Source organism: Babylonia areolata, chromosome 5, assembly GCF_041734735.1.
Source record: "Babylonia areolata isolate BAREFJ2019XMU chromosome 5, ASM4173473v1, whole genome shotgun sequence".
Lineage (NCBI taxonomy): Eukaryota > Metazoa > Mollusca > Gastropoda > Neogastropoda > Buccinidae > Babylonia > Babylonia areolata.
Genome location: NC_134880.1, coordinates 6,231,109 through 6,256,740, shown reverse-complemented (window position 1 = coordinate 6,256,740; position 25,632 = coordinate 6,231,109). Strand labels below are relative to the sequence as shown.

At 44.6% G+C, this 25,632-nt stretch overlaps 1 protein-coding gene across 1 annotated transcript in view; it reads left to right on the top strand.

Annotated features, from left to right (window-relative positions):
- Positions 1 to 25,632, top strand: part of LOC143281890 (uncharacterized) — a 256,000-nt gene that overhangs the window by 45,377 nt on the left and 184,991 nt on the right. The window contains exon 2 of the mRNA XM_076587167.1: positions 22,436 to 23,101. Coding sequence (XP_076443282.1) covers positions 22,520 to 23,101 — 582 coding nt within the window. The 5' untranslated portion in view covers positions 22,436 to 22,519. The remainder of the gene's footprint in view (positions 1 to 22,435; positions 23,102 to 25,632) is intronic.

Genomic DNA, 25,632 nt, shown 5'->3' with positions numbered 1-25,632 from the left:
CCAAAGCACACAACTACACGTGTTGCTGTGCGTGTGATGATCATAGGCATGGATAATCCGTCAGTAGCAAACGTCTTTAACTCACTCAGTACGGCCAGTCCTCTCTTCTCCTCTACACAGACCCCTCGGATGTCCAGTGGGTGTCTGAATGACCCAACCTTTAGCTTCCGTCGTCAGAATTGTGAAACGCTTCGTCTCTTTCGCCGTTCGTATGGAGAGAGTTAAACTCTGTGGCTGGGGGAATCCTGTACCACCGTGAGTCACTGTGAGCACTGACTTCAGTACTGAGGTGCAGTGTTGCTGTCTTGTGAGTCACTGTGAGCACTGATTTCAATACTGAGGTGTAGTGTTGCTGTCTTGTGAGTCACTGTGAACACTGTGGTGTAGTGTTGCTATCTTGTGAGTCACTGTGAGCACTGACTTCAGTACTGAGGTGCAGTATTGCTGCCATCAACCCACTGTGAGCACTGATTTCAGTACTGAGGTGTAGTGTTGCTGTCTTGTGAGTCACTGTGAGCACTGATTTCAGTACTGATGTGCAGTATTGCTGTCTTGTGAGTCACTGTGAGCACTGATTTCAGTACTGAGGTGCAGTATTGCTGTCATGTGAGTCACTGTGAGCACTGATTTCAGTACTGATGTGCAGTATTGCTGTCTTGTTAGTCACTGTGAGCACTGACTTCAGTACTGAGGTGCAGTGTTGCTGTCTTGTGAGTCACTGTGAGCACTGACTTCAATACTTAGGTGCAGTGTTGCTGTCTTGTGAGTCACTGTGAGCACTGACTTCAGTATTGAGGTGTAGTGTTGCTGTCTTGTGAGTCACTGTGAGCACTGACTTCAGTATTGAGGTGTAGTGTTGCTGTCTTGTGAGTCACTGTGAGCACTGACTTCAGTATTGAGGCGCAGTGTTGCTGTCTTGTGAGTCACTGTGAGCACTGACTTCAATACTGAGGCGCAGTGTTGTCGCCTTTCTGGAGACGACAGAGGATTCCATCAAGTGTGGTGAGGCAGTGCTTCAATAGCTTTTTCACATTATCTGCCTCTATGACGAAGCACCGCGCACAGTTTTTAATTCACTTTTCTCGCTAAAGGTGACTTCACAGATCACGTCAGAGCTCGTCAAGCAGAAAACGGTGTGGTGTAAACAGGAACTGACAGCCTGTACAGACACCATCACAGGTCAGATACACACTTTTTTTAATGGTGATGGGGGAAGGGTGGCAGTTTGGGGGTGGGGGTGGGGGTGGGGGCGTTGTGTGTGTGTGTGTGTGTGTGTGTGTGTGTGTGTGTGTGTGTGTGTGTGTGTGATCATTAAGATTACACTTTTCTCTCTCTGTGTGTGTGTGTGTGTGTGTGTGTGTGTGTGTGTGTGTGTGTGTGTGTGTGTGTGTGTGTGTGTGTGTGTGTGTGTGATCATTAAGATTACACTTTTCTTTTTCTTCAAGTGTTGACTTTATTTTCCCATTAGCAACGCTAGTGTGTGGATCAGTAAAAAAACACACACTATTTGTGGACATGAGAAAAAAAGAGTGTAGGCTTTATCATTTACCAAACCCTGTGCGGGCTTTTTTTTCATTTACCAAACCCTGTGTATTCTCTTTCATTTACTAAATGTCCTGTAGGCTCTATTATTTACCAAACCCTGTGTAGGATTTATCATTTACCAAACTATGTGTAGGATTCATCATTCACCAAAACACCATCTGTAGGTTTTTATCATTTACCAAACCCTGTATAGGATCTATCCTTTTCCAAACCCTGTGTAGGATTATCCTTTTCCAAACCCTGTGTAGGATTATCATTTTCCAAACCCTGTGTTGGATTATCCTTTTCCAAGCCCTGTGTAGGATTATCATTTTCCAAACCCTGTGTAGGATTATCATTTTCCAAGCCCTGTGTAGGATTATCATTTACCAAGCCCTGTGTAGGATTATCATATAACAAACCCTGTGTAGGATTATCATTTACCAAATCCTGTGTAGGATTATCATTTACCAAACCCTGTGTAGGATTATCATTTACCAAATGATGTGTAGGATTATCATTTACCAAACCCCTTGTAGGATCTATCATTTTCCAAACCCTGTGTAGGCTCTGTCATTTACCAAATACTGTGTAGGCTCTGTCCTTTACCAAACCCTGTGTAGACTCTCATTTTCCAAACCCTGTGTAGGCTCTGTCATTTACCAAATACTGTGTAGGCTCTATCATTTACCAAACCCTGTGTAGACTTTTTCATTTACCAGACCCTGTGTATGCTCTATCATTAACCAAACCATGAAAATGGATAACGGAGAAAACGTAAACCCAGAACTCTTCTCTTCTGATTTTCTCTCTCCCCGCTCCTCCCTCCTTGATCACTTCTCCATGTCCCTGTTTTCATCTCCCCCATCCAGCACAACACAACATCACATAAATCGCTGACCACATCTCTCTGTCCAGTACATCTGTCCACATCTGTCTGTCCACATCTTTCTGTCACATCTCCCTGTCCACATCTCTCTGTCCACATCCCTCTGTCCACATCTCCCTGTTCGCATCCCTCTGTCCACATCTCCCTGTCTACATCTTCCTGTCTACATCTCCCTGTCCACATCCCTCTGTCCACATCCCTCTGTCCACATCTCCCTGTCCACATCCCTCTGTCTACAACTCTTTGTCCACATCCCTCTGTCCACATCTCTCTGTTCACATCCCTCTGTCCACATCTCTCTCGACATCTCTCTGTCCACATCTCTCTGTTCGTATCCCTCTGTCCACATCCCTCTGTCCACATCTCTCTGTCCATATCTCTCTGTTCACATCTCTCTGTCCACATCTCTCTGTTCACATCCCTCTGTCCACATCCCTCTGTCCACATCTCTCTGTCCACATCTCCCTGTCTACATCCCTCTGTCCACATCCCTCTGTCCATATCCCTCTGTCCACATCTCTCTGTCCACATCCCTTTGTCCACATCCCTTTGTCCACATCTGTCTGTCCACATCTCTCTGTCCACATCTCTCTGTCCACATCTCTCTGTCCACATCCCTCTGTCCACATCCCTCTGTCCATATCTCTCTGTCCACATAGCTCTCTGTCCACATCCCTCTGTCCACATCCCTTTGTCCACATCCCTCTGTCTACATCCCTCTATCCACATCTCTCTGTCCACATCCCTATGTCCACATCCCTCTATCCACATCCCTCTGTCCAGCACAGAACAGGACCACATCACATAGCTCCCTCTGCCCACATCCTTCTGTCCACATCTCTCTGTCCACATCTTTCTGTCCACATCCCCTTGTCCACATCTCTCTGTCCACATCTCTCTGTCCACATCCATCTGTCCACATCCCTCTGTCCACATCCCTCTGTCCACATCCATCTGTCCACATCCCTCTATCCACATCTCCCTGTCCACACCCCTCTGTCCACATCCCTCTGTCCACATCCATCTGTCCACATCCCTCTGTCCACATCCCTCTGTCCACATCCCTCTGTCCACATCCCTCTGTCCACATCTCTATGTCCACATCTCTCTCGACATCTCTCTGTCCACGTCCCTCTGTCCACATCTCCCTGTCTACATCCCTCTGTCCACATCCCTCTGTCCACATCTCTCTGTCCACGTCCCTCTGTCCACATCTCCCTGTCCACGTCCCTCTGTCCATATCCCTCTGTCCACATCTCTATGTCCACATCTCTCCGTTCACATCTCTATGTCCACATCTCTCTCGACATCTCTCTGTCCACATCCCTCTGTCCACATCTCTGTCCACACCTCTCTGTCCACATCCCTCTGTACACATCTCTCTCGACATCTCTATGTTTACATCCCTCTGTCCACATATCTGTCCACATAGTTCTCTGTCCACATCTCTCTGTCCACATAGCTCTCTGTCCACATCTCTCTGTCCACATCCCTCTATCCACATCCCTCTGTCCACATCCCTCTGTCCAGCACATAACATGACCACATCACATAACTCCCCCTGTCCACATCTCTCTATCCACATTTCTCTATCCGCATATCAACGGCACAATGGGGATGTGGAGGGGGGGAGGGTGTAGGGGTGGGGTGGTGTTTCACTCACCGTTTCACATCCCCAGATTATGAGCTGAGGGTCTGCTCCAAACTGAAGTGTCGGCACTGATTAGTTCAGAGTACACACTGCTTCGCGAGGTGAGAAGACATGGGAATTTTTTTAAATTTTTTTTTACTTTCTGTCTCTCTGTCTGTCTGCCTTTCACACACACACACACACACACACACACACACACACACACACACACACACACACACACACACACACACACACACACACACACACACACACACACACACACACACACACACACACAGAGGCATTTCAGCCATGAGGAGACCTCCCTTTCTGAGACACGTCAGTCTGACAACGGCAGGTAGGGGAATCCCCTACCCATGCACAATGTTTCTCATTCCTGTCATCCCAACGCGCCTATTTGTGCTGATGATATGTCATACCCACCCCATTTTGCGCTGATGATGTCATCCCCACCCCTTTTTTGTTGAAAATATGTCATCCCCACCCCATTTTTGTTGAAAATATGTCATACCCACCCCATTTTGCGCTGATGATGTCATCCCCACCCCTTTTTTGTTGAAAATATGTCATTGCCACCCCTTTTGCGCTGATAATGTCATCCACACCCCTTTTGCGCTGATAATGTCATCCACACCCCTATTTGTGCTGATAATGTCATCCCCAACCCTTTTTGTGCTGATGATGTCATCCACACGTCTTTTTGTGCTGATAAATTCATCCACACCCCAATTTGTGCTGGTAATATGTCATCCCTACCGCTTTTTGTGCTGATAAATTCATCCACACCCCAATTTGTGCTGGTAATATGTCATCCCTACCGCTTTTTGTGCTGATAATCTCATCCACACCCCTTTTTGTGCTGATAATATCATCCACACCCCTTTTTGTGCTGATAATGTCATCCACACCCCTTTTTGTGCTGATAATATCATCCACACCCCGATTTGTGCTGATAACATGTCATCCCTACCCCTTTTTGTGCTGATAATCTCATCCACACCCCTATTTGTGCTGATAATGTCATCCACACCCCTTTTTGTGCTGATGATATGTCATCCACACCCCTTTTTGTGCTGATGATGTCATCCCCAACCCTTTTTGTGCTGATAATGTCATCCACACCCCTTTTTGTGCTGATAATGTCATCAATACCCCTTTTTGTGCTGATAATATGTCATCCACACCCCTTTTTTTGTGATAATGTGTCATCCACACCCCTTTTTGTGCTGAGAATATGTCATCCCTACCCCTTTTTGTGCTGATAATCTCATCCACACCCCTATTTCTGCTGATTATATGCCATCCACACCCCTTTTTATGCTGATAATATCATCCACACTCCTTTTTATGCTGATAATCTCATCCCCACCCCTTTTTGTGCTGATAATCTCATCCACACCCCTTTTGTGCTGATAATCTCATCCACACCCCTTTTGTGCTGATAATCTCATCCACACCCCTTTTTGTGCTGATAATCTCATCCACACCCCTTTTGTGCTGATGATATGCCATCCACACCCCTTTTGTGCTGATAATCTCATGCACACCCCTTTTTGTGCTGATAATCTCATCCACACCTCTTTTTGCGCTGATAATGTCATCCACACCCCTATTTGTGCTGATAATGTCATCCCCACCCCTTTTTGTGCTGATGATGTCATCCACACGTCTTTTTGTGCTGATAAATTCATCCACACCCCTTTTTGTGCTGATAATCTCATCCCTACCCCTTTTTGTGCTGATAATCTCATCCACACCCCTTTTGTGCTGATAATCTCATCCACACCCCTTTTGTGCTGATAATGTCATCCACACCCCTTTTTGTGCTGATAATATCATCCACACCCCTTTTTGTGCTGATGATGTCATGCACACCCCTTTTTGTGCTGATAATATCATCCACACCCCGATTTGTGCTGATGATGTCATCCACACCCCTTTTTGTGCTGATGATGTCATCCACACCCCTTTTTGTGCTTATGATGTCATGCACATCCCGATTTGTGCTGATAATGTCATCCACACCCCTATTTGTGCTGATAATGTCATCCACACCCCTTTTTGTGCTGATAATGTCATCCACACCCCTTTTTGTGCTGATAATGTCATCCACACCCCTTTTTGTGCTGATGATATGTCATCCACACCCCTTTTTGTGCTGATGATGTCATCCACACCCCTTTTTGTGCTGATAATATGTCATCCACACCCCTTTTTGTGCTGATGATGTCATCCACACCCCCTTTTTGTGCTTATGATGTCATGCACATCCCGATTTGTGCTGATAATGTCATCCACACCCCGATTTGTGCTGATAATGTCATCCACACCCCTTTTTGTGCTGATAATGTCATCCCCACCCCTTTTTGTGCTGATAATGTCATCCACACCCCTTTTTGTGCTGATAATATGTCATCCACACCCCTTTTTGTGCTGATGATGTCATCCACACCCCTTTTTGTGCTTATGATGTCATGCACATCCCGATTTGTGCTGATAATGTCATCCACACCCCTTTTTGTGCTGATAATGTCATCCACACCCCTTTTTGTGCTGATAATGTCATCCACACCCCTTTTTGTGCTGATAATCTCATCCACACCCCTTTTTGTGCTGATGATGTCATCCACACCCCTTTTTGTGCTGATAATGTCATCCACACCCCTTTTTGTGCTGATGATATGTCATCCACACCCCTTTTTGTGCTGATAATGTCATCCACACCCCTTTTTGTGCTGATAATATGTCATCCACATCCCTTTTTGTGCTCATAATCTCATCCACACCCCTTTTGTGCTGATAATATGTCATCCATAGACCTTTTCCTGCTAATATGTCATCCTCACAGACAGTGACAGAGAGATAGAATAGAAGACTAGAATAAAATAGAACAGCATATTTATTTATTACCAAGTGTACCTGGGTCACAAGGAATATTGGGGGTGATAGTACTTAACAAGATACAAACATAAATCGAAAATCATACACAAACACAGATGCAGTGGAAATTAGGATACATACAAGTGCATATCAATATAAAAACGTGTGCATACTTACACTTGCACGCACTGCACACACACAGACAAAGAAGTGGACAAGATTATTTGAACATGAGGACAATTACACCACGGAGTCTGGACAAACGCTGCAGCCTTGAGGGGTTTAATACAGGGAGTCAGAGCCAGCACTGTCAGACTGTTAAAGACGCCGTGATGGCCTCTCTCTTTTGTAGTTGTATTTCTTTTTATCACAACAGATCTCTCTGTTTGAAATTCGGGCTGCTCTCCCCAGGGAGAGTGCGTCGCTACACTACAGCGCCACCCCCGCTTTTTTTTTAAAATTTTCCTGCGTGCAGTTTTATTTGTTTTTCCTATCGAAGTGGATTTTTCTACAGAATTTTGCCAGGAACAACCCTTTTGTTGCTGTGGGTTCTTTAACGTGCGCTAAGTGCATGCTGCACACGGGACCTCGGTTTATCGTCTCATCCGAATGACTAGCGTCCAGACCACCACTCAAGGTCTAGTGGAGGGGGAGAAAATATCGGGCAGCTGAGCCGTGATTCGAACCAGCGCGCTCAGATTCTCTCTCTTCCTATGCGGACGCGTTACCTCTAGGTCATCACTCCACTCTTTCCCATTATTCCTCCTTCATCCCATTTTGTGCTAGATTGTGCAGAATTGAGAGATATCAGAGAACAATTAATTCCAGAAAAATATTTCAGACAGCCTTTTTTATTCAAACTCGTCTTGTTAATGTCATCTACAAACGAAAGTCTTGTTAAACAATTCACTCTTTATCTGTGTAAAGCGTTTAAACGTCGAAGTGCCTTCGTAACATCTTGAACATTCTGTGTATTTGTACGCGACTTTCATGTTTATCCCCTTTCTAAGGGGCTATGGCCTTTATGAATAAAACATCTTCAGTCTTCACTCTTCAGTCTCCTCCTTCATCACTCTCAGCACATGTCTGTCACACACCCTGGTCTTCCGCGCTGCCGGGGCCTTGAAGGCACAGGTGATGTGTGGGATGTCATAGTTTATTATCATTATCATTATCATTTTGTTTTTTGAATGATGATAATAATCATGATGTGAAAGAGGGATGGGAAAGGGGTAGAGGGAAAGGTGTGGCAAGGCACGAGTAAAGGAAGGGTGGTCAAACATGGCAGACAGGCAGGTTGTTAACGCCATGCATGAAGTGAATGGAACTGTAGTTGCATTCAGTCTGAAACCTACACCTTGCTATTTCAGACATGTTTTAAAAGCCACTCGTTTCAGTGAAAGGAGGGTGGCGTTGAAGCAAGCAAGCAAAAAAAAAAAAAAAAAAAAAAAAAAAAAAAGATGGGGTAAGTTGATAGTTTAGATAGTCTGAGATCAAATAAAAAAAAAAACCAAACATCTTAAACAGCTGCAATTAAATGTGATGCTGCCGGAAATTAAACTCAACAATACACTCAACAATTGTTCAAACGTCACACTTCGCCAAGGTGAAATGCATCCTTAAAGTTTTGTCTGGAGAATAATTGAAACAATCTTAGAAATGGCTCGTTTTACCGATCATGATTACAAACAAACAATTGCATGCATACGCAAACACGCACGCACGCACGCACACACGCAATAAACACACACACACACACACACACAAACACACACACATGCGCGCGCGCTCAATAAACACACACACACACACACACACACACACGCAATAAACACACACACACACACAAACACGCACGCACGCACGCACACGCATACACACACACACACGCAATAAGCACACACACACACACACACACTTACACACACACACACACACACACACACACACACACACACACACACACACACACACACACACACACACACACACACACACGTATAGAGCAAGAAGCAAGTCAGCGAAAAGAAAGGAATGGAAAAGGGAACTGATGAAATCCAATGTGTTGCCTAACAGACGTTAAAGTGCTAATGTCCACAAAAAGAACGGAACATGGAGGAGCGTTTGATTTTTGTTAAAAAAAAAAAAAAAAAAAAAAAAAAAAAATCAACGTTTTTCCAGATAAAATGGAAATTTCAGACGACAATAAATGTAGAATATACGGGACTGGAAAGGAAACTGTACACCACAACTTTCGCAGCTGTTGTCAATTGTTGCACACGAAGGGACGGGAAGAAATTGATTTTCGTTTGAACACTCTGATGATACTCCAGTGCAAACCTTAAAGTTGTTGTTGTTGTTTTTTTCCCCAGAGATTTTATAGATATTTTCCGGACACAGCAATGGGAAATATAGATTTATCAACATTTACAGTTGTTGCTTATTATTCAGCGATTGTGTGGATACTGGTCCTTATAAAGCGATAAGAAAAACCCAGGTATGGGGTCTGTTTTGTTTTTTTCTTTGCTGCTCCATCTTCTGTGCCCTTGCAGCAGCACCTCCTCACGCTGCTCCCTCTGCAAGTCCTCCACACACCACGTCTGGTATCGTTCTGGCACAAAGCGTACCGTTCTGGCACATAATCCATGCCTATCGTTCTGGCACAAAACCCATGCCTATCGTTCTGGCACAAAACCTATCGTTCTGGCACAAAATCTATCGTTCTGGCACAAAACCCATGCCTATCGTTCTGGTACAAAACCAATTCCTATCGTTCTGGTAGAAAATCTATCGTTCTGGCACAAAATCCATGCCTATCGTTCTGGCACATAACCTATCGTTCTGGCACAAAACCCATGCCTATCGTTCTGGCACAAAACCCATGCCTATCGTTCTGGCACAAAACCCATGCCTATCGTTCTGGCACATAACCTATCATTCTGGCACAAAATCTATCGTTCTGGCACAGAACCCATGCCTGTCGTTCTGGCACATAACCTATTGTTCTGGCACATAACCCATGCCTATCGTTCTGGCACAAAACCTATCGTTTTGGCACAAAACCTATCTTTCTGGCACAAAATCTATCGTTCTGGCACAAAACCCATGCCTATCGTTCTGGCACAAAACCCATGCCTATCGTTCTGGCACATAACCTATCGTTCTGGCACATAACCCATGCCTATCGTTCTGGCACATAACCCATGCCTATCGTTCTGGCACATAACCTATCGTTCTGGCACAAAATCTATCGTTCTGGCACAAAACCCATGCCTGTCGTTCAGGTACAAAACCCATGCCTATCGTTCTGGCACAAAACCTATCGTTCTGGCACAAAATCTATCGTTCTGGCACAAAATCTATCGTTCTGCGAAAATATTCGCTTATAATTTCTATATTGAAAACGTTTTTAGAAGATTACATGAAAACACCCGGTGGTGTAACTTACGGTCAGACATATATATATATATATATATATATATATATATATATATATATATATATATATATATATATATATATCTCAAATGTGCAACAATATATTCCAGTCAATCGTTGAGTTTCAGTTTCAGTAGCTCAAGGAGGCGTCACTGCGTTCGGACAAATCCATATACGCTACACCACATCTGCCAAGCAGATGCCTGACCAGCAGCGTAACCCAATCGTTGAAAATAACACAAGTGGAAAAAATCATAGTTGAGGGAAATAGCATGGAGGCTAACATGTTATAGGATTTAAACTCTTAGGTCAAGGCAAGCGTGGTGTCAAATGTCAGAGTTCAAACACATGAAGTGCGATTTGGTTGTATTTGGTTCCACTGGGTAGACGACATAAATGGGTTCATTAGTACATTTCTGACAAGACTGAAAGAATTTAAGATTTCAGCAAGAAGAAAGAAAGGCTGGTAACTTAAAATTACGTAGAGAAATACAGAAAATGTATGTTTTCATTGGGAACCATTGCCCAAATAAAGTATGTACACGTGTACACGGTAAATTATTCCTTTAACTCTTTCCATACGAACGGCGAAAGAGACGACGTTAACAGCGTTTCACCCCATTTACCATCATCAAAATATTGCAAGCGTAAGGCTCTTATACTGAAGACGTGAATGTTGACAAAGAATACCACAATTCTGACGACGGAAGCTAAAGGTTGGGTCATTCAGACACCCACTGGACATCCGAGGGGTCTGTGTAGAGGAGAAGAGAGGACTGGCAGTACTGAGTGAGTTAATCTGCAGTTGGCAGATGAACTGTCTTGAGACTAGAATATGTCAGGAATGTTTCATGCTCTTATGGTACTCACATAACAGTTGATCACATACAAACTTCCCATAACCATGATAGAAACACACACCCCTCGCCTAAAATATGTCCACTGTCGACGACCGTTTTTAACTGGACAGTCGGTTTACTATTGTAGTTGTTATTTGCTCAAACGCAGTGTATTGTGTTGTTGATTGTTGTGGCGTGTGAACGATTCCATTTGTAGGTTTTCACTTGCAGCTTATCTCTTGTTGAGATAATAAAGTATACTGCATTCTGTACTGTTGTCATTTGTAAGGTTTTTAAAAATTATTTTGGAAAGTTTGTTCACGTTACTCCTTCTTAGGGAATTGGACATATCATAAGGTTTGTGGTGGTGATCGTAGGGAACTGGTCATACCGTAAGGTTTGTCGTGGTGTTCCTATGGAACTGGACATACCATAAGGTTTGTGGTGGTGATCTTAGGAAAGTAGTCATACTATCAGGTTTGTGGTGGTGATCCTATGGAACTGGACATACCATAAGGTGTGTGGTGGTGATCTTAGAGAACTGGACATACCATAAGGTTTGTGATGGTGATCTTAGAGAACTGGACATACCATAAGGTTTGTGATGGTGATCTTAGAGAACTGGACATACCATAAGGTTTGTGGTGGTGATCTTAAGAAACTGGTCATACCATAAGGTTTGTGGTGGTGATCTTAAGAAACTGGTCATACCATAAGGTTTGTGGTGGTGATCGTTGGTACTGGATATGCAATGGAGTGTGTACCTGAAAGTAGCCTGTGTGCGAAGGAACGTTGGTATTTTGATTACCATTCTCTCTGCAGTCTGAGACTGATAATTGTTGAATGGTGTGTGAAAGTTTTTGTTTACTTCAAGCTTTCATAATACTGATTGCCCAAGCAGTTCACTTTAAATCATGGGAAAAATACCCAGCATGCACACCCCCGAAAACGGAGTATGGCTGGCTGGGTAAAAACGGTCATACACGTAACAGTCCACTCGTGTAATGTGAGTGAACGTGGGGGTTGCAACCCACAAACGAAGAAGAAGTTGGGAAAAATGGTCATGTCTCTTTTAACAATCTCTTCCCCTCACCCTTTTCCTTTCCACACACTCCTATCTCTTTGCACTCTCTCTCTCTCTTCTCCCTGTGTGTCTCACTCCCGTTTCTACCGCTACATTATGTAACAATTCGTGACAACAATTAGGGCGTGTGGCCCATCTTCATCCCCCCACCCCCGGCCCCGCCCCCGCCCCCCACCTCTCCTTGAACATTTCCTCCTCCTTCCATCCTTCAGTTCGGGTAAAATTCTCGAATTGTGTGCAAGCCACGTGCGCGTTGCTCAGTTAACCTGAGCGTGTGTGAGACATTGTTGGACAGTAACGATATTCGAGGCTTTTGCAGCCTGACTGCGGGAGTTTATGGATCGACTCCGGTACTGCTGGTATAGCTACTTCCCAGACGTTTTAGCACCAGGTGAAGTGAGGGCTGCCTGTCCTCCACTGGATCCACGTCTCTGTGTTTTGTGTGTCTTCGTCGTCGTTTCTTTCTGATAGTAGTCTTAGGTGTACACAAAATGTGGCAAGCAAGAAGCCACTTGTCAACGTAGCTTGTCAGTATTTCTACGCAGGGATGGAAGGGGGTGGGAGGAGGGGGGGGGGCGTTGAGGGGTGGGGTGGGGTGTAGAAAGAGTGTTGAAAGGAGAAGGGAGAGGTACGTTGGGAAGTTTTGACAAGAGAACAGATTTATGTAATTACTTGTGCTTCCACTCACAGCTCTGTCTGTCTAAACGTGATCTGTTCTCACATCTCTGCCCATCGTTACTTTTTCTCCTAAATTACGCTCATAACGTCTCCAAGGTCTTGCATTTACATCCACTGTCACTCCCACTGGCTAGTCCCTAAAGAGAGAGCTTTGGTCAGAAACATCGACACTTCGAATTTCACAACCCGCATTGAAAGAGAAAACACACCAAAAACAATGATATCCTTTTCCTCCTCAGTTTAAAAGATTTAGCAGCCATCTGTTTTTTTTTATCACCTTCCTCTCCCCCTTTTCTTTCTCCCTGCCCCTTCTCTCTGTTCCGCTTGTCTTTGCTCCCATTCTTTCCTCCTCTCTTTCTGTCTCTGTCTCTGTCTGTCTGCCCCTCCTCTCAGAACCAGTGTGCACGTGACACAACAGACAACACACCTGTATCAGCAGAGTTCAATCTGTCACGTTCCACTTCTCATATATCATCGGCATGATCTGGATGGATCTGTTTTGTTACTTGATGTGATAGTGAAGATTTACTGCCCTCTTGGCAACAAGGTAAAAAACTTGGGTCTACCATAACTGGTTAGAAGCATCTCTCTCTCTCTCTCTCTCTCTCTATATATATATATATATATATGTGTGTGTGTGTGTGTGTGTGTGTGTGTGTGTGTGTTTAAAAAAATCTATTTATTTACTTATTTATTTAATCATTTACGTATTTATTCGTTTTTTTACGTTACTTATTAATTGATGAATCTAATTTTTGCTTTTGTAGGTATTTGTTTTTAAATACTATGTTGACCTAGGTTGGGGGTAAGTGGAGACACCTAGGTTGGGGGTAAGTGGAAACACCTAGGTTGGGGGTAACTGGAGACACCTAGGTTGGGGGTAAGTGGAGACACCTAGGTTGGGGGTAACTGGGGACATCTAGGTTGGGGGTAACTGGAGACACCTAGGTTGGGGGTAAGTGGAGACACCTAGGTCGGGGGTAAGTGGAGACACCTAGGTCGGGGGTAAGTGGAGACACCTAGGTCGGGGGTAAGTGGAGACACCTAGGTTGGGGGTAAGTGGAGACACCTAGGTCGGGGGTAAGTGGAGACGTCCAGTTCAGCCGGTTGTGCCGTCACTTCAGTGATGTTTCCGATATGACGTTGTCATCCCATGCTGACGTCACTGATGTGGTCATTGAAAATTGATGCGTACCTGGAAGTGTTTGAGTGAATGAACGTGAGCTTTCATCTATCTATCTATCTATCTATGGAGTGGAGTGTTGCCTTTGAGGTAACGCGTCCGCCTAGGAAGAGAGAGAATCTGAGCGCGCTGGTTCGAATCACGGCTCAGCCGCCGATATTTTCTCCCCCTCCACTAGACCTTGAGTGGTGGTCTGAGCGCTACACACGCCACACACACCACACACACATTACCCTGCACCTCCTCTACCCCCCTCCTCCACACACTCATTTCTAGGCTACGTATCGCAGCTTCCACGGCACACACACACACACACACACACACACACACACACACACACACACACACACACACACACACACACACACACAGATGAACACTTACTTGTACAAGCACACACACATACGCCCATATCCCCCCCCCCCCCCACACACACACACATATATATATATATATATATATATATATATATATATATAGATATATAGATATATAGATATATACACACACACTCGCACGTTCCAATATCCCGTTGCTCCCACAGTGTAGGCATGCATACACTCACATACCTCATCCTCTACCCCCCTTCCACCCCCCCCCCCACACACACACACATACGCACGTGCACAGAACTCTCCTGACACTTGTGTACACTTACACCCTCGCGCGTGCACAAACGCACTCAAACACACAGACCCACACATACACACAAACACACACATACACACACGCACAGAGACTGCCACTGATTGGCCGCAAGAGGGATGGGAAAAGATCTCTGATGCCAAGAAAGTGGCGTCTGGTGTGTTGCTCAGTCTATTGTATTTGGAAAAGTCCACAGAGACTCTGTTCTGTTTTGAAGAAATTTGCGCAATGTTGGTTTGGAAATGATGCCGATATTTGTTTGATTTGCAAAGCATTGTGCTCTACCTTTCATGTCAGACTTACGGCCGCTCCCTCTCTCTGCTTTTATTTCTTTGAGGCGATCGATGGTGTGATGGCCTTGTACCTGTTCTTTTTGATATTCTTTGACTTTTCTGAGGATTTCCGATTTTCCTAGATGTGTGTGTGTGTGTGTGTGTGTGTGTGTGTGTGTGTTGGGGCTCATGTACGTTTATGTGTATTTGACTGTGCTTTCATATCTGTGAAACTGCATGTTTGGTGCATATCTGTTATGCATGTGTTGGTGTATGTGTGAATGTGTGTCTTCATGTTTTACATTTATTTGCTTATTTATCATCATTGTTGTCTTATTTATTTATTTATTTATTTATTATTATTATTATTATTATTATTATTATTATTATTAGTAGTAGTAGTAGTAGTAGTAGTAGTAGTAGTAGTAGTAGTATTACTACTACTACAACCATTTTTATTTTATGATTATTTATTTATCTATTTATTTATTTACTTACTTATTTATGTACGCTTATAGTTGACTTCATCAAGTTTTTGCGCCTTATACATATTATTAGTAGTGGTAGTAGGTTTTTTTTGTTTTTTTTTAATGTATTTATCTATTATTTATTCACCTTTTTTTTTCTCAAGGCCTGACTAAGCGCGTTGGGTTACGCTGCTGGTCAGGCATCTGCTTGGCAGATGTGGTATAGCGTATATGGATTTGTCCGAACGCAGTGACGCCCCCTTGAGCTACTGAAACTGAAACTGAAACTGAGCGCTAGTCATTCGGATCAGACGATAAACCGAGGTTCCGTATTCAGCATGCACTTAGCGCACGTTAAAGAACCCAGAGCAACAAAAGGGTTGTTCCTGGCAAAAAAAAAATGGTTGGCGCTGTAGTGTAGCGACGCGCTCTCCCTGGGGAGAGCAACCCGAATTTCACAGAGAAATCTGTTGTGACAAAAAAGAGAAATACAATACAATACAATCTATCTATCTATTTGTGCTTTTTCGTCAATGCGTATTGTTTTTTCCCGGCTTTTTTTCTCTTCTTCTTCTTGATTTAAAAAGTTATTCAAAGCACCCCATAGAAACTAAGATGAGATATTTTCACTAAACCGTCTCAATCTATCTGTCGTAGGTACTCTCTGTCACTCTCTTCTCCCGTTTTCAGCTTTCTCAAGCCTGATTGTGATTTCGTGGTCTCACGTTACCTAGGTTTTCTCAACACCTGCTTCCCACCACTATACACCCATCCATCCAACCAATTACCCCCCCCCACCACACCACACTTACCCCTTTCTCGTCCTCCACCCCCACTCCCCCTCCCCCGACATCACACGTTCACACGTTGTACACTCCTGAGCGTTTTTGTTCTCCAGATTATGGTAAAAAAAAAAAGAAGAAGAAAAAAGAAGAAAGAAAAAAAAAAAAAGAAAAAAAAGCTTGATAAAAAAAAATCGATAAAAAGCCATGCTTACACTTAACTCAGTGTGACAGCAAGACATTAGGGGGGAGGGCCAGGGCTCTGCTTGTCTCCTTCAATTCACACTGGGAGAGCAGGAAGGGTGCTGCCGCTATCACGACACAGAAAGGTTCTGTCCTCGTGTCTCTGATAACACCTCATGACACAGCGAGGTTCTGGCCTTATGTCTCTGATAACACCTCATGGCACAGCGAGGAACTGTCCTTGTGTCTCTGATAACACCTCATGACACAGCGAGGTTCTGGCCTTGTATCTCTGATAACACCTCATGACACAGCACGTTCTGGCCTTGTGTCTCTGATAACACCTCATGACACAGCGAGGTTCTGGCCTTATGTCTCTGATAACACCTCATGGCACAGCGAGGAACTGTCCTTGTGTCTCTGATAACACCTCATGACACAGCACGTTCTGGCCTTGTGTCTCTGATAACACCTCATGACACAGCGAGGTTCTGGCCTTGTGTCTCTGATAACACCTCATGACGCAGCACGTTCTGGCCTTGTGTCTCTGATAACACCTCATGACACAGCGAGGTTCTGGCCTTGTATCTCTGATAACACCTCGTGACACATCGAGGTTCTGTCCTTGTGTCTCTGATAACACCTCGTGACACAGCGACGTTCTGGCCTTGTGTCTCTGATAACACCTCGTGACACAGCACGTTCTGGCCTTGTGTCTCTGATAACACCTCATGACACAGCACGTTCTGGCCTTGTGTCTCTGATAACACCTCATGACACAGCGAGGTTCTCCTTGTGTCTCTGATAACACCTCATGACACAGCACGTTCTGGCCTTGTGTCTCTGATAACACCTCATGACACAGCGAGGTTCTGTCCTGTGTCTCTGATAACACCTCATGACACAGCGAGGTTCTGTCCTTGTGTCTCTGATAACACCTCATGACACAGCGAGGTTCTGTCCTTGTGTCTCTGATAACACCTCATGACACAGCACGTTCTGGCCTTGTGTCTCTGATAACACCTCATGACACAGCGAGGTTCTGTCCTTGTGTCTCTGATAACACCTCGTGACACATCGAGGTTCTGTCCTTGTGCCTCTGATAACACCTCGTGACACAGCACGTTCTGGCCTTGTGTCTCTGATAACACCTCGTGACACAGCACGTTCTGGCCTTGTGTCTCTGATAACACCTCATGACACAGCACGTTCTGGCCTTGTGTCTCTGATAACACCTCATGACACAGCGAGGTTCTGTCCTTGTGTCTCTGATAACACCTCATGACACAGCACGTTCTGGCCTTGTGTCTCTGATAACACCTCATGACACAGCGAGGTTCTGTCCTGTGTCTCTGATAACACCTCATGACACGGCGATGTTCTGTCCTTGTGTCTCTGATAACACCTCATGACACAGCGAGGTTCTGTCCTGTGTCTCTGATAACACCTCATGACACAGCGAGGTTCTGTCCTTGTGTCTCTGATAACACCTCATGACACAGCACGTTCTGGCCTTGTGTCTCTGATAACACCTCATGACACAGCGAGGTTCTGTCCTTGTGTCTCTGATAACACCTCATGACACAGCGAGGTTCTGTCCTTGTATCTCTGATAACACCTCGTGACACAGCGAGGTTCTGTCCTTGTGTCTCTAATAGGGCCTTGTGTCTCTGATAACACCTCATGACACAGCACGTTCTGACATGTGTCTCTGATAACACCTCCTGACACAGCGAGGAACTGTCCTTGTGTCTCTGATAACACCTCATGACACAGCACGTTCTGGCCTTGTGTCTCTGATAACACCTCATGACACAGCTAGGTTCTGTCCTTGTGTCTCTGATAACACCTTATGACACAGCACGTTCTGGCCTTGCGTCTCTGATAACACCTCATGACACGGCGAGGTTCTGTCCTTGTATCTCTGATAACACCTCATGACGCAGCACGTTCTGGCCTTGTGTCTCTGATAATACCTCATGACACAGCACGTTCTGTCCTTGTGTCTCTGATAACACCTCATGACACAGCACGTTCTGTCCTTGTGTCTCTGATAACACCTCATGACACAGCGAGGTTCTGTCCTTGTGTCTCTGATAACACCTCGTGACACAGCGAGGTTCTGTCTTTGTGTCTCTAATAACACCTCATGACACATAAAGGTTATGTCCTTACATATCTGATAACACTCAGGACACAGCCATGTTCCGTCCTTAAACCTCTGGTAACACCCAATGAGAAGTGCTACCGGTGCCCCATCAGTTCAGAACTTGCTTCATTGCCCATGTTCAACTTTCTGCTATCTGATAGAACTACTACTACTACTACTACTACTAAGAATGATCATGAAAAATGTATTCATGCAGCACTAAGATTTGTGCGGAAACAAATGAAAGCGATGTTACACTCACCTTTCAGACGCCTGCATCACTCTGAAGCCAAGGGGTGAAAGACTACATGTACATAGAGGGAGAAACTGTGGACGCGGGGGAGCTGTTTTAACTCTCTCCATACGAACGGCGAAAGAGACGACGTTAACAGCGTTTCATCCCAATTACCATCATCAAAATATTGCAAGCGGAACGCTCTTATACTGAAGAGGTGAATGTTGACAAAGAATACCACAATTCTGACGACGGAAGCTAAAGGTTGGGTCATTCAGACACCCACTGGACATCCGAGGGGTCTGTGCAGAGGAGAAGAGAGGACTGGCCGTACTGAGTGAGTTAAGACCACGTCAAAGAGCTGGGTGCTGGGATCTGACAAAGGGACAGAGCGAGATCGTTCCCAGTGTAATGTCTGATTCCAACAGAGCGGCGGTCTGCTGTGGACTGTTTGAATCTGGGAACGCGAAAACAGAGTGAATTTGAAGCTGATCGCAGAGAGCGAAATGGGGTGTAGAGGTTAAGACAGTTTTAGTCCGCAAAGCACTGTGGTGTCCTATCCAGTATGTTGGAACTCATTTCTGAGTTGATGCAGGCAACACCTGAGAGACCCAGTCTGTTGGAGAAGTACTGACGTGGAACCTAAACATGACCAGGAGGAATTAGAAGACACACAAGTTAGCTTCCGAACAAGTGTGCCAGGTGTCTGACAAAGAAAACTTCAGCAAACCGATGATCAGGAAACTCTCTGAGATGTACATAACACAAATGAATGCTTTCGCAGAGACAGCTTCCAGATCTCAGCTACAGAGCCCAGAGGCTGAAAAAAAAAGAAAGAAAGAAAGGTTTAAGTTTTTAGCAGAAACCGTTGTTTTCTTCCTCTAACCAGAGAGAATTTAAGTCGTATATCGTAATCGTATACAGTTCCAAAATGAGTTTCAACTTTGTTCTCTGATTAGATTACTTTATTCCTTCTTTGTTGCAAAAGATGCAGTTTGCACTGGAAAAAAGGCTTACTCCAATGTCTCAGAGGAACGCCGCCTAGAAGTGTTTGCTGCTGAGTGAGTTTTTCATTTTCTGTGGAAGTCCTTCAACGGCAATTGTTCTTTGTGAAGCGTTTATGATAATCTCCGTGGTACCAATGCCCCTGGTTCTGGTCTTCAGGAAATTCCAATGACATTTTCCACGCAGAGTTTGCAGGTTCCAACAGTCTCCGTCTGGCAATGTCTTGAAGTTTCTCTAACCGGAATTGCAGCCCTTTGTAATAAGAACATTCAGAAGAAAGACTATCCAGACAATCCTAAAGTTGTATATTAGATATCTGGGACTGACTGATCCATGTTTGCTGATTCTCGGTGTTTTTTTTTCTTCTATCTTCTTATAGCATCGCCACGTTTACTTCAGCAAGTATACAAAAAATAAATTAGTGAAATCATGATACCCCAAACTGTCCACTAGTTAATCGAATGCTGAAAACAATAGCAAACTATGAAATTATCGCCGCCTCCACCCCACCCCCAAAATCACAATCGTGAAATCTTAGCTGCATGAGGACAAAAGAGTTAAACCAGATCTTGCTGCAATTTCTAACACCATGTGGGATCACCGGTAGCTTCAAATTACCTTTGATATCACAAACATCGTGTAGCTTCTTGTGAAAAACAATTGTGAAATAATCACAGAACATTCTAAGTACACTTGAAACCAGTCTGCGTCAAGCGTTCGGGTAGAAGATAAAGGTGCTCGGTGTGCAGACTTCATTTATTTTACTGGAGTAATATCGCTTGTTTGCTCGACATGTACGACGCATTTTGAACGAAAATTGTTCAGATCGGTATTTACTTTATTATGAAGCAGGGAAACACGATACACGTGAATGTCAGCATGAGAAACCACACCACAAAGGCGACTCCTGGCAAAACTGTATTTTTGTAGTAGGGGAAGCAACCCAGACAGTGCGGCACTCAGAAGGGTCAAAGTTTCACTCAAATGTAATGAATTGATTTCTGAAAGACCCGTGCAGCTTACTGTATAAAATAATGTGGAAAAGAATGAAACTGAAGTGATATAATGATAAGATCAGAATATTTTTCATTAATTTCTCGTTCAGTTTAAACAATACAATCCTTGATAAATTAAAAGTGAATGAAGATATTAAAAACGAAAATATACAATATATGCGGGTCTTTTTTTATATAAATATTATTTGTGAGGGTTTGAAGTTAAACTTGTCTTAATTTCATTGACTGGCTCACGAGAGGGTACCTTTGTGCCAACCAAGGGCTGTGACTCTTGTGCGACCCTTAAAAAAATCTGGGGAAGATAAAAAGAAGAACATTTTAAAACTAGTCTGCATCGTTCCTAGGGGGCGGGATTGGGGGGGGGGGCGGGGGGAGAGGGATGGGGGGCAGAGGGGGGAGGGGGGAGTGGGCGGGGGTGGGGGTGGGGGGAGCGCTGTAGGCCACAGAGTTAGAAAGGGGCAGATTTGTTCATGCATTTATGACAGACAGTGCAAATATTGTACTACATTCTGTATGAGATAGGGAGCCAATGGAGAAAGTGCACTAGAGGAGTGATGTGCTCTATCAGATCTTTTCTGTCTGAGGACAAGTGTACCGGCACAGTTTGTGTGTGTGTGTGTGTGTGTGTGTGTGTGTGTGTGTGTGTGTGTGTGTGTGTGTGTGTGTGTGTGTGTGTGTGTGTGTGTGTCCGCTGAAGGGACAATGACAATATTGGTCAGGGTTTAGTTCGATGCGTTTGAACATCTCCCTGATATGATATGATATGATATGATATGATATGATATGCCATAGAATGCTATAATAGATAAAATAAAAAGACGATATAATATATATATATATATATATATATATATATATATATATATATATATATATATATATATATATATATATATATATATATATATAAACAAAGAAGAAGAAAGACTCACCAGATGCACATTGCTACCGAAGTGAGCCACAGCCATGCTCTTTCCGTGTTTCCCTTCAACTTGGACACAGTGTGTGTGTGTGTGTGTGTGTGTGTGTGTGTGTGTGTGTGTGTGTGTGTGTGTGTGTGCGTGTGTGCACGCGTGCATGCATGAGTGCGCGTGTGGGTATGTGTGTGTGTGTGTTTGTAAGTGCGTCTGTGTTGTCTTCTATCCTTGAATCGTTTCTGTCTGTGCGTGCTCTAGTCTGGCGCTGTGAACATGAAAGTATGAATATGAAAATAACAAGAAAATAATTCAGTGCTCTGTACAAATCAAGTTTATCTTAATTTCATTCCGAAATCATCCTCCCTTTTCTTCGTCTTCTTCGGCTCCTTTGTATTCTTCTTCGACCCATTTCCTCGCCATGTTTATGTTTATTCATCCATTTATTCATTCATATGAATAATTTATAGATATCTGGGAATGACTACCTTCTCCTCATATCTTACACTTCTTCTCCTACTTCCTCACCATCATCGTCACCTTCATTCATCACCATCAATGTCATGTGCTGTAATGATGTCGTCCATACCATTTTCAGCCAGGACCAGTCATCCACAGACTCCGAGGTTCTTCAACCGGTCACCGTGACCTGGTTACGCCACAGCTCGTGCTGCCCGTCACCATGAAACCGACCAACGGACAGTGCAAACCGCCACCATCACCCACCACCCCACACCCCTTCTCACGACACCCTTCTCTCGCCACTGATGCCGCTGCCTCTTCAAAAGAAACGCTGACGTCAGCTGGCTGTGACGTCACAATGAAGGCTTCGTCCTCCGCCCTGAGGACGTCATCTGGTGGCGCCGTGATGACGCACATTTACGTACTGTACTGTGTGGTGACGGTGTTGTCCGGCTCCCTGCTGGCCACGCTGTGGGTGGGCTGGTGCCGGCTGACGTCACTGCAGCAGCAGCTGGACCAGACACTGACGGTGCAGCCATGGACCCTAATGCCCCGCCCTCCCCTTCAGCTCTCGGCCAACCGCTCGGGCGTGGTGGACGTGCGGGCCGGTCACGTGGTGCAGGACGGGGACTTTGTGCACCTGTTGGGCGAGGTGCTGGGGAGGAGAGCCAGCAAGGAGCAAAGGGGGCAAAGGGAAGGGGTCAGTGGGTCAAGTTCAAGGGCACGAAGAGAGGCGGAGCCCGACCAGTCCGTGGACAACCCTGACGACTGGGTGTGGATGAGCTCCTTCTCCAGGATTCCGGTGAGTGGACGTTGATGTCAAACTCACGTGTCTGTCTCACTGTGTGTGTGTGTGTGTGTGTGTGTGTGTGTGTGTGTGTGTGTGCGTGCGTGCGTGCGTGTGTGTGTTTGTGTGTGTGTGTGTGTGTGTGTGTGTGTGTGTGTGTGCGTGCGAGTGTGTGTGCGTGTGTGTGTATGTGTGTGTGTGTGCGTGTGTGTATATATGTCTGAATGAGTGAGAGAGAGAGAGAGAGAGAGAGAGAGAGAGAGAGAGAGAGACAGACACAGAGAGAGAGAGAGAGTGAGAGAGAGAGAGAGAAAGAGAGAGACAGAGACACACACACACACACACACACACACACACACACACACACACACACACAGAGAGAGAGAGAGAGAGAGAGAGAGAGAGAGAGAGAGAGAGAGAGAGAGAACAATTCAAACGGATCTGAGCGAGTCTGTCAAAGTGCGCCACCGTCAATAAGTTCGTTCATTTCCAGTCTGACTGATCAATCTTGATTTATTGATCGTTTGCGACTGATCATTATTAATTGTCCGACTAATGAATATTCATTCACTGATTGGTTGTTTCTGACTGATCAATATTCATTCATCTATTGTCTCTCTGACTGATCAATAATGATTTACTCATTGTTTCTGACTGATCAAGAGCTGTGTTCCATGTAAGCACGGGGGGGGGGGGGGGGGGAGCATTTCCAGATGAGAGCCAATTGTAAACGGCCCTCGCAATGGAACAATCCAAACCACAGCAAATTGAATACAGCCGCGCTGACTTAATTAACAGCGCGAGACAGGCTCTAATTGTCCGTGAACGTTGGAGGTATCTCTCTCTCAACTTTCCTCCCCCCGCCCCCTCAACCCCTCTTTCTCCTATTTGCCCCCGTACCCCCTCAGGTCCCCCCCCCCCCCACCGTATCCCCTCCGCTCCCCCCCCCCCCCCGGTTTCTCCCTCTATCCCTGTAACCCCCCCGACCCCCCCCCCCCCCCCCCCCGCTCCCACCCCACAACCGCCTTTTGCCCTCTTTCTCCTATATCTCCTGGGATGTCCTTCCGATTTCAACTATGTGTGTGTTCGGTTGTCTTTTATGCATGTTGTTTTATTATTTGTGTGTGTGTTTCTTCTGTCTTTCTGTCTGTCTGTCTGTCTGTCAGCCTGTGTCCGTCCATCTCTCTGTCTCTCAGTTTCACTCTTCCTCTTTCACTTCTCTCCGCCTCCTAGCCACGCTTCGCGCTTTGTATCTGTAACACCCGGTCACAATGTTCATATTGTCTGCATATCTGTGACAGTCGCAGTGTCTGTATCTGTTACATTCAGTCATAATGTCCCTAATGTCCATATGTATTACATTCAAACACAATGTCCCAATGAGTGACAGAGGGAAAAGAACAAGCACATTAATTACGACAGTATGATAAGAAAAACAGACAAAGACAGACTAAAATATTTGAAAAAATTAAGTAAATAAAAAAAAGGAGAAAAATTATACATAGACACAATCTGTGACATTCAGTCATATGTCCATATTGTACCTATCTGTAACATTCAGTCATAATATCCGTATTGTCCCTGTCTGTAACATTCAGTCCTAATATCTCTATTGTCCTTATCTGTAACATTGAGTCATAATATCCCTATTGTCCTTATCTGTAACATTCAGTCATAATGTCCATGATGTGCATATCTGTAACATTCAGTCACAATAACCCTATTGTTCATATCTGTAACATTGAGTCATAATGTCCATATTGTCCCTATCTGTAACATTGAGTCACAGTCTGCCTATTGTCCATATCTGTAACATTCAATTATGATGTCCCTGATGTCCCTATCTGTAACATTCAGTCATAATAATCATTCTTGATATCCATGTCTGTTACATTAAAGTCATGATGTCCCTGTCTATAACATAAAGTCATAATGTCCCGAACTACAAAATTCAGTCATAATGTCCCTGATGTTTCTAACTGTAACATTCAGTCATAATGTCCCTGATGTTTCTAACTGTAACATTCAGTCATAATGTCCCTGATGTTTCTAACTGTAATATTCAGTCATAATGTCCCTAATGTTCTCCAAAAGACCCAAAATGAATAAGAATTCTCTCTGTCTGTCTGTATGTCTGTCTCCATGTCTGTCTCATCATTCAGTATTCACTTCCCCTATCTTCCATCATTGTGTATGTCTGTCCTGCTGCAGCGAATCTCTGTCTCTGTCTTTCCCGCCGCACTGTATCTCTGTCTGTCTGTCCTACTGCACTGTATCTGTGTCTCTGTCTGTCCTACTGCGCTGTATCTGTCTGTCATACTACACCGTACCTCTGTCTCTGTCTGTCCTACTGCACCGTATCTCTGTCTGTCCTACTGCACCATATCTCTGTCTGTCCTACTGCACCGTATCTCTGTCTGTCCTACTGCACCATATCTCTGTCTGTCCTACTGCACCGTATCTCTGTCTGTCCTACTGCACCATATCTCTGTCTGTCCTACTGCACCATATCTCTGTCTGTCCTACTGCACTGTATCTCTGTCTGT